Raw genomic sequence first — 15091 nt, forward strand, 5'->3', positions numbered from 1 at the left:
TCACGATAATTTTTAATTAACATTATTGTTTGTAATATTTGTGATACAATTTTTTCAAATATCATTATTTCTCTCTATTTCGTTCGATTGAAAGCCACTGAATAATTTTACTTTAAATATTGTCTTAATGATGCACCTTATTATTTTCATTATTAGTTTATTCGCTAGCATTGTCGCTATAACTTGCACTAACACTATCACCAGCACTAGCACCAGCACTAGCACTATCTCCGTCATGTCTTTCTATCGGACTTCTACCATTTTTTTTTTTACCATTATTTTTTTTTATTTTACTTTTTTCTTCCGACTGCTCTTCGTAGTCGCCACTGTTTTCTCTCTCACTACTCTCTTCGGGAATACTGTCATTTTTAATTTTAGTTTTATTCTTCCTAGGGTTATAATTATTTTTCCTAATGTTTCCTCTGTTTCTAGATTTTTTTGCACTTTGTATTTCTTCTTCTTCTTCTTCTTCTTCTTCTTCTTCTTCTTCTTCTTCTTCTTTCTCTTCTTCCTCTTCATCACCATCGTCATCATCTTCTTCAGTTATTCTTTCTTTATTTGTAATTATTTTCCCCACATTTCCTTGATTGATTCCATTGTCATTATTGACATGAATCATTGGCGACAATTTAGTTGATAAAGGCGACACAACCGTTGAAGCTAAATTTTTAAAAAAATTAGCTCCTTTATTCCAAAGCAAATTCGCTCTTGTAGTCAAAAAGTATTTCTGACCACCAACCGTAGTTACTTTAGGCAATGCTACTGTAATAGGGCCTTGGCCAACAGACGGGTAGCCATAATTTAATGATGGTAAGGTTGTAAGTCCTGAAACAGATTAGAAAAAATATATTTTTTTCGCTTTGAAAATTCATGATTGTAATTAAAAGTTTCTTTCGCTTTAATAATATCTAATAACACATAGTGTTAATAAATAATAATGTATATTTACGTATATATTCTACCATATTATATTATACTATATTATATATTTCATCTACTTGTTATAAATATATTGTGATCTCACAGGCACGGATTCAATGCTAAAGTCTGGGGGAAATTGCTTAAACTACAATAAATCAAATATACACATATATATTATAAATATATGTATATCAGTATCTTATTATATACACATTATATTTTAATAAAACCTTTATTTATTAAAAATTATAATCAACAAAAAATAATTAGGTATAAACTTGCTTGTTAATAGAGTAACACAAGCAGGTATTAAATTACAATATCAACATGCCTATTAGTACTCCTTTAAGTAAAACGAATATTAAGTTAACATTTAATTCCCTACCTCAATGAATATTTAATAAACATAATGAGGTAAAACGGTAAGACGATCTTCTTGCATCCTTAAATGAAGCTAAGTTTTACTCCCCTTAAAGTGGTGATAGTTCTCTCAGAAGTTGCTACAATTATAGATAACATACCAGGTGAGAAGTTTAAATATTGTGGGAAATATATTTTTATCGCATTCACTTAGTGCATCTATTACTGTTGATAGTAACTAATTCATACTATTTAAAACTTTATTACTCTTCCGGTGTTTTATCCAGAGTTCAAGTTCACCTTTGAATAATATCTTAAATTAGTTTTTAATAAAATGTAGTTATTTATTAGTAAAAATTGTTACAAAATAATACCTATCTTGTATATGTAGACCGGCTGCATGATTTGATGGAATAGGCAAACAATGTTTTACCATCTTAATAATTATAATATTAATGAATTAATTTTTTTCTTTTTTAATTTTATAATTAACAGCCTTAAATCAAACGCTTCAATTCACCTGAACAAAAACGAGTTTTAATATCACTTGCTATGCCATCTCATAATGATATGTAAATCGATCGACGATATACTCTTCGACATTTTGTCCAAGAAGATTTGACCCACAGTTTTACGAATATTCAATGGTTCCCAGAATATGTAAATATTATGACGGCTTGTTATAATTAATTATTGGAAAAATCGGGTAAAGGTAGTCTGGTCGAAAAATATAGTATCGACAATTCAAATGATCAAAATGTTATGCAATCGAAATATATTATGGTCAAAAACTATATATTTCAAAGTAATTATTGCCATCAGTTTTACGTACCATATTTTTTTTACATGCAACTACTTATATTTAACAACATTTCTTCATGAGTGTTAAGTACAATATCAATATTCACATTAAAATATAAAAAATTAAAACTAACGCATACTGAACAGTCAATAAACACTCTACCTATTAGTACCTACTACGGTAAATCTACATACGGGCTACATATATTAAAAATATTAAATAAAATAGTCGATAATCTAATTATTATCTTTATTTCGACCGAAAAACCCATTAGACTGCAAAACATTTCGACTGTAAAATAAAATAAAATAAAATATACCATAAAATCCATAAAATATTCGACCATTTGTTTTTCGACTGTAAAAAATTTGATCAATTGATTCGCACCGAGAAAAATTGAATTTTTAACGCGTAAGTACTATATTCATCATCATTCTCATAAAGTTTGAATAATTGAGGCCCCTGGATCTATTCCTGTGATCTCTGAGTATACTATTTTCTTCGGATACACTTCCGATTGGTTTAAAATTAAGATGTACTTTTGAAGATAAGCGTACATCATAACAATAATTTTAAGCAACGTGTTCCAAATACTTATATCAAATTTTATAATTTAATGTTTATACTCTATACAGAGCAGTCCCTGTAGATTTACCAGTTTGAACGTTATACTCCGGAGCAGTGACGTGGTCAGACATTTTTTCAAGGGGAGAGATAGTTTATTAAATAAGTATAACATATTTTTTGTGGTAATAAAAATGATATATTACAATATAACTACATAAATCATATTTTCCTTGAACTTTTATCAAATTCGTTAATTATTTCTTCTGTTGAAAAATCAGTTTTTATCTAATTTTCATATAAGCAAATCTGAAAAATAAATCTACTTTCCATTACATTATACTTTCTTCGCAGGAGAATTTTTTCTCCGACGATTGAATTTTTTTTTTTGTATTCTAAAATGATAAATTTGAGTAACTAATGCATATTTAAAGTTTATTAAACAATTATTGACTAATAATTGTAATAACACAGTTTAATACTTATTTACAATTTACTTACCTCATGTGATACTTATGTAAAAGAAACAATCTTGTTTTCAACAATCACTGGTTCAGTATTATTTTTTTTTATATAATATTGTACTTGTGGATTTCTTTTTGTTATCCATATTAAAAGTGAAAATAAATAAATGCAAACACAATATATTGTGTTTTATTTTACTTGTTATAACAAGCAAAATATCCTCTACATCAGACAGGGTTAGAGTAAGTGCTAATAGTATACATTACATTTATTACAATTATTCTGTAGGTAAGTATATAGAATACTGTGTTTATTTATTTTTCTCCACTAATCATAATAAATTGTATAATTCCAGTAAAATATTTTCCCAGATTTTACCGTCATGCGGACAGTGTAGTGTAATTATATAAATACTACAAGGTAATATTATTATTTTTATTATTTTAGTCTGTTGTCCATTCCTATAAATATTCATGGATAAGTAAAAACGATAACGTAGTACATCTTTTAAATATATTTATTTTGAGTCACGTCTTATTATTGTTATTAAATTTGAGAACTATAATGTTTATATTAAAATAAAATAAGAAAAAAATAAAAATCGATTTTATTACTACATAATGAAAATCAATAACTTTATCAGTACACAATAATTTACCAGCCACCTCAACATTTATTTTTTTTTTAATTTTTTTGAAAGGTGGGTTTGAACCATTAAAACTCCCCTGGCTACATCACTGTTCCGGAGTAATATTCGAACAATTTAAAATTATTTTATATCCCAAATAAAACGACTGGTACCGAATTGGTTCCCAAACACACATGCTGAATTGGTTCCCACCTGAAAAAGGTATTTATATTAGGTATAGTCAAATTGGTTCCCATTTAATTACGCACATTTTCTTTCTCAATTTTACAAGCTTAGGGCTGTCAACTTTAAAGTAGGTTTGGTTAAAAATTAACGTTAATGAGTATTGAAAAATAAAAAATGATAAAATATCTACCATTTTAAATCGATGATTTGGAAGTCAACTTGTCATCACTTTAAATACAAATAATAAAATATAATAAATACAATTTATAACAATTTATTTGTAAATTTGAAGCTAACTTTCTTTAAATATTAATTTCTTGTAATCTTCTTATTAATTTAGTCAATCATACAATTTTCCAAATATTTTTTACTTCTTTCCTATTTGCTGGTAAGTTTCTTTTGATTATTACTTTGAAATTTAATATTATTTAGTGTCTGAATGCTGTTTAAAGTTTCGATAAAATAAAATATATTAAGATATGTACTTATAAATTCTTTATCCAGCTTTGAATGGAACGATTCGCAGCAATATGTTGTCTTGTCAATACAGGGTGAATTGTGGTAAGTTGTGATAAAAATTAAAATTGTCACTATTTTACCTGTACACAAACGGGAATCAATTCGGCTATACCTAATAAAATATCTTTTTCAAACGGGAACTAATTCGGCTATACCTAATTAAATACCTTTTTCAAACGGGAACCAATTCGGCTACTCCCAATAAAACACTTTAGACTATATTAATTAGTTTATAAATGTATTTTATCCCAAATATATACCTCTATTTCCTCCTACCGCATTAGGCGTTAGAGAAACCGGCTGTCCGAATCCATTTGGACTGCCAGATTGAGAAAGTAATTGTTGTAAATACATCGGATTTGTTTGAATCTCTGTAAATTAATAAAAAGTTTTTAACGAACATGGTTATATATAAATATTTCTTAGGTTGAGTTACAACCAGGCATCAGCAACCGTACATTTATCATCGAAATGTCAAATATTTTATGTGAAACTTTGATTACAATATTTTATGATTTAAGAACCGTTAATACAACATTAAAAATTAAAAGTGTTATTTTTTTACCTTGTTTTAAATTATTGATTTGGTCTTTGGGCACTTTTAGTGTAATTGGTTGAGTAGTAAACGTTGATAAACTTTGCACATTGTTAAATGGATCTGAAAAAAAATGCTCATTATATAATTTCAAAATGAATAATTTTTACAACTTTTAAAAAAATAATAATTTACAATAGATTCATGTTTGAAATTCCAAGTGTTGAGTTATTAAGTTTTTCAAAATGTATATCGATATAAAAAATACGTTAATTTTTTTAAATAATTTTAATTAAGTAAATTAGATAACAGATCATGGTTGATTTATTTATTTATCACATACATTATTAGATACATTACTGAAATACACACACGCAACCAGTGGCGTCATTTCAGTTTTTTATATAATAGAGCAGTCGGCAATTGACGATTTAACGATTCATTTTACCAAAATACCGATTAACTTGAGGGGAAGGGGACATGAAACTGGTCTAAAAATATAATGGTTTTTTATTTATACGTGTATAACGACTTAAGTGTTAACAATGGTGTATTTGGCTATTCGGTTGTGGCTTTGTGTTCATTTTTAAAATTTTGAATTTTTCTCATTTACAACGTGCCAATGACTTTAAAAAAGATGTATTTATATTTTGATAATGTATCAAAACTCTGGATTGCGGCAAATGTATAAGTTGTCCTCCCCCAAATGACGGCACTGCACATAATTAAGGTGAGTCTTTTTTCTTGGGATAAATTTTATCTCTTAAATGTCTTATGCCATACATTCACATAGAGTATACAACTTATATATATTTATATGTTATTGGAAAAGATTATCATTTAGGAATTTTCATCATTCCATAGTCATTGTTGACATTTCCTGATGATGTTAGGCATTGTTGAATATTTTGTTGTTGTTTCCAAAATGGTTTTAGGCAATGATGTAAATTGACACTACTGATCGAGTTTATGCAATGTTTAAGAAAAGTGTTTAATTTAAATTTTCAAAAATGAATTTAAATTAAATGCGATATAAAAATATGACAACACAATTTCATTATTAATTGAAAAAAAAAAACCATAATGACAGTAACTTTTTTTCCATTCATAACGAATACTGCGAACGAATCGAAGAAATAAAACAGTCCAACAACGAGTGAAATTCGTGTAATCGAGAAAATTGAATTTACTTACTCGATAAAAAGAAACAGTGCACCGGAGAGCGGCATAAAGTCGTCCACATCAATGCGACGACAACTATTGTTTTAACTGTCATCGGGGAACACATTATCGTGACTAATTTCAACATTATGTATTTGTATGGATTATATTATATAATACAGGGAATGCACACGTATATTGTATCATACACGTTTGATGGTGCAAGTGTTTTTATGTACATAACGTTGTTTACCACAGCAAATTGAAAATGTAATAGTATAATAATAGAGTGTGCACATATGCTGGAATTTCGCGGACCTTAAAAATAAATACGATTATAGTGAACTTTTTGAAATTTGTTAGTTAAGTATATTATTGTTGTAAAAAAATCGCATTGTTGCACGACAGTTTACGCGAAAACCATCGACCGCAGTAATTGAGATATTATACGCGTTTAACGCAAAACAAATGTTTTTTATAGATCTATTATACGAGTAATCTCGATAATAGGTGTTATTAAACATATTTTATCGTTATTCGTATATATATATTTTCACTTTTTGGTAAGGAAAAACTTTACATTAAAAATGTTTTATTTAATTTTTTATTTTGTTAGTTATGTTGATTTTCATACTTAACGATTGAGATATACTTAATTAAATATACTACGGAAAAATAAAAACAAATATCATCAGACAATTGTTCACTTTAATAGTTCGATTTTTTTTTGATTTTTTTTTTTTTTTTGTAACATCGAAATGGTATCCGCTGTGATCTACAATTGTAAAATATCTTCCGGAAAAGACCCGGTAAATCAGCTGATATATACCTGAAATAAATACGTTGTGTAACAGCGTAAGAATCGCGTATTTCGCTACAGCGTCAAAACAATCCATCGCCAATCGGATTCGTTTACAATAATTCAATAATTCTTGCGGTCGAGTGCAAAATGTATTTCACACAATCACGATAAGCAGTATTGATAATACATGTACATCCACTGCGTCCGTGCACACGCGCACATCAACACTATTGAACTACCATCGCCATTCGGTCTACTGCCGCGACGTTAGAAGTGTTTTTATTTTTATTTTTTCAGCACAAACATTGAATTTTACATAATTTTATATACTCGCTAACCATTATCGATTAATGACGTGGAGATCATAAGTAAAACAAATATTGATTTTCGAAACCCAACAGCATTATCAATATAATCATAATACCATTCGTCATACGGTGAAAACCCGTTTTTTTTTTTTTTTTTTTTAATTAAAGCTCTTAGTGTTAATGATTAATAATAATCTAAGCAATCTGAGATCTTATATGGACATAAATCATTTTCGTAGAAGTACCGTTTGAACAAGTGCAGTGATAAATATTTTCCATTCGTAGAAATGGTTTTAAATATTATATTCTTTGCGAAATTGAACGTTTATTTGACGCTTTTTTCGTTTCAGTGCACAGGTAATTATTACGTAACAATAAGTAATGGTTTTCAATATTTAATGAACTTCTGGTGATCAATATTAAACGATCATTTAACCATTTTGTGTTTATTTTGTAAGTACTTATGCTTGTACGTATTACATTCACAAATATAATAAAATTCTAAAAATATTGACGTCATTATTGTACTGTTATAATATATGGTACTTTAAGCTACGTCCACACCTAACAACCAATTAAAAAACGTCTGTTGAACATCTACCAAATGTTCGCTGAGTACCAAAAATATCTAGCAAACTTTGTCAAACATTCAACGAACAATTTTCGACCGTTTGTTTGATATAGACAAAAATGTTTGCTCATTAAGCGAACATTTTGCATGTAGTTTGACTTTTATACCGATGTATATCTATTTAAATAATTATAAATTTGGTTATAAGTAATTTTAAGCAATTTAAACAGTTTTAAATATTAATTTGTTAAGAAATATATTATGTATAAAATATACTTAAATATATTATTATCATGAAATATCAATACGTGAAAAACTATAGTATATAGTAACTAACTAATCTAACTATATATAGTAGGACAAACTACAGACATTTTGAGATTTACGATGGAAACTTTTGTTTATGGATGTTGCTATTAGTTTCAACAACAGGTAACGAATTTAACACAAATTTTGAGACATATAAGAGTTAGGATTTTTAATGGGCTACGAAGTGCACGGGTTCAGCTAGTATAATATTATAAATAATTAACTAATTTATTTTTAATTAATTTCATACTTTTGCTCTCAATAGTTTAGACGTAGGTTAGGTAAGATTTGATTCAAAAATAAAAAAAATTGAGAGCAAATAAAACTATAGACATGTGTGTACATGAAGAAAAGACGAAATATCTAATAATAGCAAGCCTGAGCAAGTTAATGATATTTTTTAACTGAGTTAAGTTTATTGAGTTCACTTTCAATTAAGTTAAAAATTAAGTTAATTCATATGAGAATCACATTAATTAAGTTTAAAATTAAGTTAATCATTTTTGTTAACTTAACTTAACTACAATTAATAAGTTAAGTTAATAAAAAAAAAATACATTAAGCGTTGATATAAGTGATATATATATATATATATATATATATATATATATATAAATTTACAGCAGATCTTAATTATAGTTATTAAATTAAAAAGATAATGAAAATGCATAAAAAATCTAATTTTAAAATATTTTTTATTTAACTCTAATCAGACTAAAAAAATATACATTTCTTCGTTGGAATTGTTTTAATGTACTCAAATGTCAGATTTACAGTAAAGAATATGGTATTTTATTCATTTTTCATGCAAATCACATTTGAAAAGTAGAATTACAAAATTATTATTTTTAATGTTCAATAATAGTATGAAAACTAAAAAGAATAACGTCAGCTGAAAATGTTACTATAAAATTATGTAGATGATAAAGTAGATACAAAACATTAAAATAAATTTATAATACTTATTGACTTAATTAAAATAAAAACAAATAAGGCAGTACAATGAATAGGGTCAATCAAGATATCTAAGTTAGAGAGTTATCTCAACATTTTGGTCAGCTATAAATAATATAACAATATATTACCTAAATTAATTTATTCACTATTTCATCATACTAAAAATATTTCTGGGATAAAAAGATAATTTATAATATAATATAATTAATAATTATGATAGTTAAGATAATAATTCTGAGATAATAGAACTTACTTGGATGTTTATTGTCCATGTTCAATTGTATGACTTCTATAGTGTTGCAACTAACACTTAAAAATTATGCACTACTAAACAAACATACACATAGAAAACGATATATATTATTAGTAGATTTATCACTAATCAGTGTTGTTGTATAGGCAGTGCTAGTCCTAGGCACTACGTTATAGGGGTATACAAATTTAAAATTATCATCAATTATGGAATAATTCTAATAATAATAATTTTATTCTTTAACCAATGATAATATGGAACTATTTATGTAATATGTATATGGCCACTTTTCATGACAATGTAATTCATGGACGGAATGGCTATTCTTACTTAGGTAATAATCTTTAGACGGTTGACTACTTTTCCCACGATTTATTTAGTTAAATAGACCTATTAGTTAATACTATGATCAATATAATGTTCTTATATAAAAATAAAAATACAAAATTCTTCGAAACCCTTTAGATTTTATTTTTTATATTTTTCTAAATTCCATTAATTTGTTATCGAACAAATGATAACGATATTTGACAAAAATATTTTTCTGGTCTTGAAAATCAAAATTAACTTAATTGGGATAAATGAAAAAAAAAATGCGTTAATTTTAAGTTAATCTGTAAAAAAATAAGTTAAGTTAGTAAGTTAAATTAACTTAACTTTTAACTTATTGAATAATAGTAAGAAAAAGCTCAGCCATAGACTATATATTAGTGGATGATTATGATACAAAAAAGTTGAGGTATTTAAATACCTAGGAATTATGCCACGGGTTAAATATTTTATCTTGTATAAAATACAAACGTCTAGAATGGTTTGGTCATTTCTGGATAGCGGACGGACTAGTAATGAAAGAAGTGCTAGTTAATAAAATAAACAAAAAGCGTCCGATAGGAAAGCCAAGGAGCCAATGGGTGAATGTCGTGGTTCAAGACATTAAAGGTATATAAAAGACGACGCATATTAGAGAGATAAGTGGAGAGGTTTTATGATGTGGCCTTTAATGGGCTGACAAGATGATGAAGAAGAAGAAAATTATTAGAACAGTCAAACGGTTACCATTTTGACCGAGTGTGCGTGGGGACTCATAAGGAACACAATGGGAAGATGAAGTGGTTTGAACTAAGGGTTTACCATAGGACATCGTACGTTTCTCACGTCAAGCCTTTATAATTAGGATTTCGCGTATTATACGTATATTTTGATTTGGTTATTAGTTCTGGGAAAATCCTAAAAAACTAATCGAGTGATAGTTTTTTCTTTATCAGGTGTCAACGTTTTGATTCTCAAATACTCGGATTTCAAACCGAAAACATATATATATCGATATTATCGATACAATTTTCGGACATCTGAAAAGCGTGCGGTTAAATTATTGTTCGACACCGTCTCGATGTAAGTGTTCGAAACGGAAATAAAAGACGATCCGAACGCGCGCAGACGTGAAGACGTGAAAACCGTAGCGCAGCCGTACAACAATACATTACCATCGTCGCCGTATGAACGAAACCTAAAGTTAAACAAAAGTATCGCGTTGAGTTGGCGATAACGTCCGTTTGAAACGCTTCATTTACACGTATATGGTAATATTGAAAGAAAAATCAATGTCGTTTCGTTCTGCGCACAAATGAACAACGTACGCACATATATTATTATTATTATTATTATTATTATTATTATTATTATAAAATCGTCTGTACCGACGAATGCTAAATGAAACATTTGCTGCGAGTATTACGCGTTTAAGGCACTGCCGGTAGACATTGTTTCGCTGCGGTATAACATTTATAGTCCGAGCTCCGAACCAAACGGATCTCGATTTAATGACCAATATTCGTAGCTACGTGACCGTACCATGTTATTAAGTGTTTAATCGAATAACAACGATTACGACTGCCGACACGTTAAGTGTCATCGTGTGGTTAACGAGTGCATGTACGGTATATTGGAAACTAAAACGTTTTAGCCAATGTCATTCGAACACTAGATCAACAACTACCATATGTCGAGCGCATCAAACAACTAACACTAAAAAAAAAAAAAAAAAAATTATAATAGCCATGTAAAAACAATTCGATTTCGCATTAAATTCGAGTTGACAAATATTGGCGGTAGATTTTTTTTTTCTCGTTGTTGATTGCGACCGTTTTCAAACGTTATTCGCGTACGAAAAAAAAAATACATATTTAATACCAACCACAAATATATTTGAATTTAAAGGAGCTTAAGCTATATTTTATTCTTGAAAATAAATCGTGAGTTAATTTAATTTTGAAATTATAATATTATTCAATGGTAATCGTAGTGAATAAACATTACCATAAAATGTAGGAAAATAATATTTGATCATGTTGAATATAATTTCGAAGTTGAAGTACAATAACTAATCAATACACGTTCAGAAAAGGAAATGTTTATGCAGAAAATATTACTTATTGTTTTCTGGATTCCTTTGTGCTTAAAAAATAATAATTGTAATATTTCGTAACTGATTTAGACTACCCTTGAAATAACGTGTTTTTTCAAAATTTATTGTATTTTTATGGTAATTTTATAATTTTAATTTCACGAGAAATTTTAAAAGTACGATAAACGTAAAAATATTTTACGAAACGTTGCGAAAAGAATCTTCGCAAGACGAACAAATGGAAATAAACATAACATCCGATTAACTCGTCTGTCCGGCAGCGGGGGGACTTCCATTGATAAAGTTATTTTTTACACAGCACCACATAAAATTTCTGGTTAATAATTATGATATAATTAATAACCGTTGGTCGTGATCGTTCAATATTAACTGGTGTTCATTAATTGGCTCGTCCGTAATCGCTTATTCCGCTGATGAATTTAATTGAACAACTGTAAACCCGATCGCGTATATTAATTTATCGTTATTGTCACTAACTTCGTCTAGGAAATCCGGTGTCAAATAAAAAAAAAAGTGCTTACAACAAATCGCATTACCTCAATCTTTGGAGACGCCGACTTTCATCAGGAGATGATTAGCCCTCCCCCTATAGCAATACCATCTCTAGACCATTGGGTGTCCCGTCATTTCGACACGGTAATCTCGACGCGCATCAAATGAACGCGGTCATTTGGATGAACGACAATTGGGCGCATGCGTCAATTAGACACATGCAACTTTGACGCGGTCACTTTTAGACGCGAGTCAATGTTGACGCAAAACAAAAATAATATAAATATAAAACATACGAGTGGCAGAGTGGTGCGATGGTCACAATGTTGGCCACAACGCACGCAGTCATCAGTTGGAACCCAACTCGATGCAAAAAATATTCTGCAGAGTTTTCTGTAGGTCATTCTGGTTGCCTACACTGCCAACCACCGGACCCACTCCACTGGGAGAGAAGTCCACACACGTGAAAATTCTCTTCTTAGAGAAAGGAGTACAAGTGCCACTTACTACACCCTACCCCTCTCAAGCGAAAAAAAAACATCGATGAAGGCCCGGATGGTCGTTTCGCTACAAAAATGAAAAAAAATATATAACTTACATACAATACTATGTACAGTTACTATGTGCAGTGGCAGGACAGCTACCGAGTACAAAATGTTTGAAAAGAACAATACAGCGGGCTAGCAAAACGGTTGAAGCCAGTCCTGCAAATCCTCAATCACACAATTTTAAAATTCCAAATAATTTTAAAATTACGTTAGACAATGAACAATTTTTATTATATGACAGCGGTGATAATGACATGACAATCGAATCTATTATTTTCAACAGAAAAAAGTTTGACCACACTAAGAAATTTGATCATTGATTTTTGGATGGAACGTTTTCATCTTACCCAAATTTATATGGCCAATTATACACGATTCGTGCAGTTTATTCTGGTGAAATCGTACCCTTAGTGTATGTTTTGTTGCTCGATAAAAAAGAAGTAGCGAATAATAAAATGTTTCAAGCATTAAAATCGCTTAAGTTTGATTTATGTCCAAAGTCATTTACAACGGATTTTAAAAAAGCAGTAATTAACTCCATAAAAAATGAATTTCCAAGTACAGAAATACATGGATGTTTTTTTAATTTTAGTCAAGCGGTTTTGCGAAAAATTCAAAATTACGTATTAACAATAAAATATATAGAAGATGTAAATTTTGCATTACAGGTTCGAAAATTAATATCGCTCGCTTTTATATCTGTTGACAAAGTAATAAATTATTTTGAAGTTTTGTTAGAGAGCGAGTTTTATATTGAAAACGAAAATATGTTATATCCACTAATCACCTATTTAGAAGGTACGTGGATCGGAATTTTGGACTTGCGAGGTCGACGTAGACAACCAAAATATCCTATTGAAATATGGAACTGTTCAGAATGTCTTCAACATGATTTACCGAGGACCAATAACAGTATTGAGGGCTGGCATAATGCATTTTGAACATTAATTACATGTAAAAAACCAGTCATATGGAGATTTATAAGTGCATTGCAAAGTGATGAAAGTTTAACAAAAATAACGAAAAAGCAATTAATTACTTGTTATGCACCAACTAAAAAAAAAGTATAAAGATTCATCAAAAAGATTGTTTCAAATATGTACTAATTCAAATAATTTAACGACCGACAAAGTGCTTCAAGGTATTGCGCACAATTTACAATTTTTAATAAATAGTAAATAAAAAATTAATAATAAATTTTTATTTTATAAATTTCATGATTATTATTTATTTAAATTATTCTACATGTACCTATTATTAAATTGAATAGTATTTTTTATTATTCTATATATTAATTAAATAGAATGGTATGTTTTATTAATGATTTAGGTTTAATTGAACAGCAAACCGTAATAAAAATAATGATAAAATGTGTTCAAATATTCGAATAATTCCCATCACTAATACAGATACCAGATTTTTACGTTGAAATTACCTAATAATATATATATATTTTATTTTTGTTTTGCGTCAACATTGACTCACGTCTAAAAGTGATCACGTCAAAATTGACTCATGTGCCCAATTGTAGTTTGTTGTCCAAATGACCGCGTCCATTTGACGCGCGTCGATATTACTGCGTCAAAATGACGTATATTCAAACCAGTGCAACATGCCATTTATCGGCGTGGGAACCTCTCCAAGTAACACATTTCCAACCGCATTTTCTTTTCAAATATGAGTCAATGGAATTTACAAATTTTTTGTAGCAACATTTCTAAAAAAAAAAAAAATTGTATACAACATCCTTGGAACGGAATATCATGCACGAAAATTATTTTCTACAAATGTGCCATCACCTGGATAGTAATCAATATCGTTGTTGCAAACAGAAATACATCTCTTGCCGATCTCGAATAAAATTGAAATCTTACTGCGCTCAATAATATGCATTGCATACGTAAGCGTTCTGTGAGGCGGACGATGGTTTTGGAATCTTTCAATAAAAATAAGATGTATCGTTTCCATTTCGTAAACATCACAAACATTTTTTCCATAGTGTATTATAATTTATTCACGTTTTGTACAATTTAACTCAGATTCGTAGTATAATTTATGCATATTACGTACATCAAATAATATAAGTATGGTAACTATTAAATTGTATAAAACAAAAATAGCTACACCTGGATAAGCTTTTAAACTTACTGCAATTAGGCCCGTGAAAAATTAATCACGTGCGTGAAAACTGATTCGTATTGATGAATGGTAAATTATTCTGTTAGATCGCGGTGACCAACTTCACGCGGTTGTGTGATATTAACACCTTTCTCCGGGGACGCAAG

The 15091-nt window shown here is 28.9% G+C and overlaps 2 protein-coding genes across 3 annotated transcripts in view; one reads left to right on the plus strand and one right to left on the minus strand.

Annotated features, from left to right (window-relative positions):
- On the minus strand, window positions 1–7192 carry LOC112686439 (armadillo-like helical domain-containing protein 4). 2 transcript variants are annotated; one of them, XM_025558706.1, is made up of 4 exons: window positions 6971–7192; window positions 5011–5103; window positions 4706–4816; window positions 1–825 (listed from the first exon to the last, which is right to left on the minus strand). In XM_025558706.1, exons 1-4 carry the CDS (start codon window positions 7035–7037, stop codon window positions 158–160), a joined length of 939 nt encoding a protein of 312 aa, XP_025414491.1. In that variant the 5' UTR covers window positions 7038–7192; the 3' UTR covers window positions 1–157. The 2 variants fall into 2 exon arrangements, with proteins under 2 accessions (XP_025414491.1, XP_025414490.1); XM_025558705.1 differs by lacking the exon at window positions 6971–7192 and adding an exon at window positions 6175–6411.
- LOC112686438 overlaps window positions 5540–15091 on the plus strand; it is a 25421-nt gene continuing 15869 nt past the window's right edge. Inside the window, exon 1 of the mRNA XM_025558704.1 lies at window positions 5540–5710. Within this exon, the coding sequence (XP_025414489.1) occupies window positions 5687–5710 (24 nt within the window). The 5' untranslated portion in view covers window positions 5540–5686. The remainder of the gene's footprint in view (window positions 5711–15091) is intronic.

This window comes from Sipha flava, unplaced genomic scaffold, assembly GCF_003268045.1.
Source record: "Sipha flava isolate LNK unplaced genomic scaffold, YSA_version1 308_pilon_pilon, whole genome shotgun sequence".
NCBI classification, from domain to species: domain Eukaryota; kingdom Metazoa; phylum Arthropoda; class Insecta; order Hemiptera; family Aphididae; genus Sipha; species Sipha flava.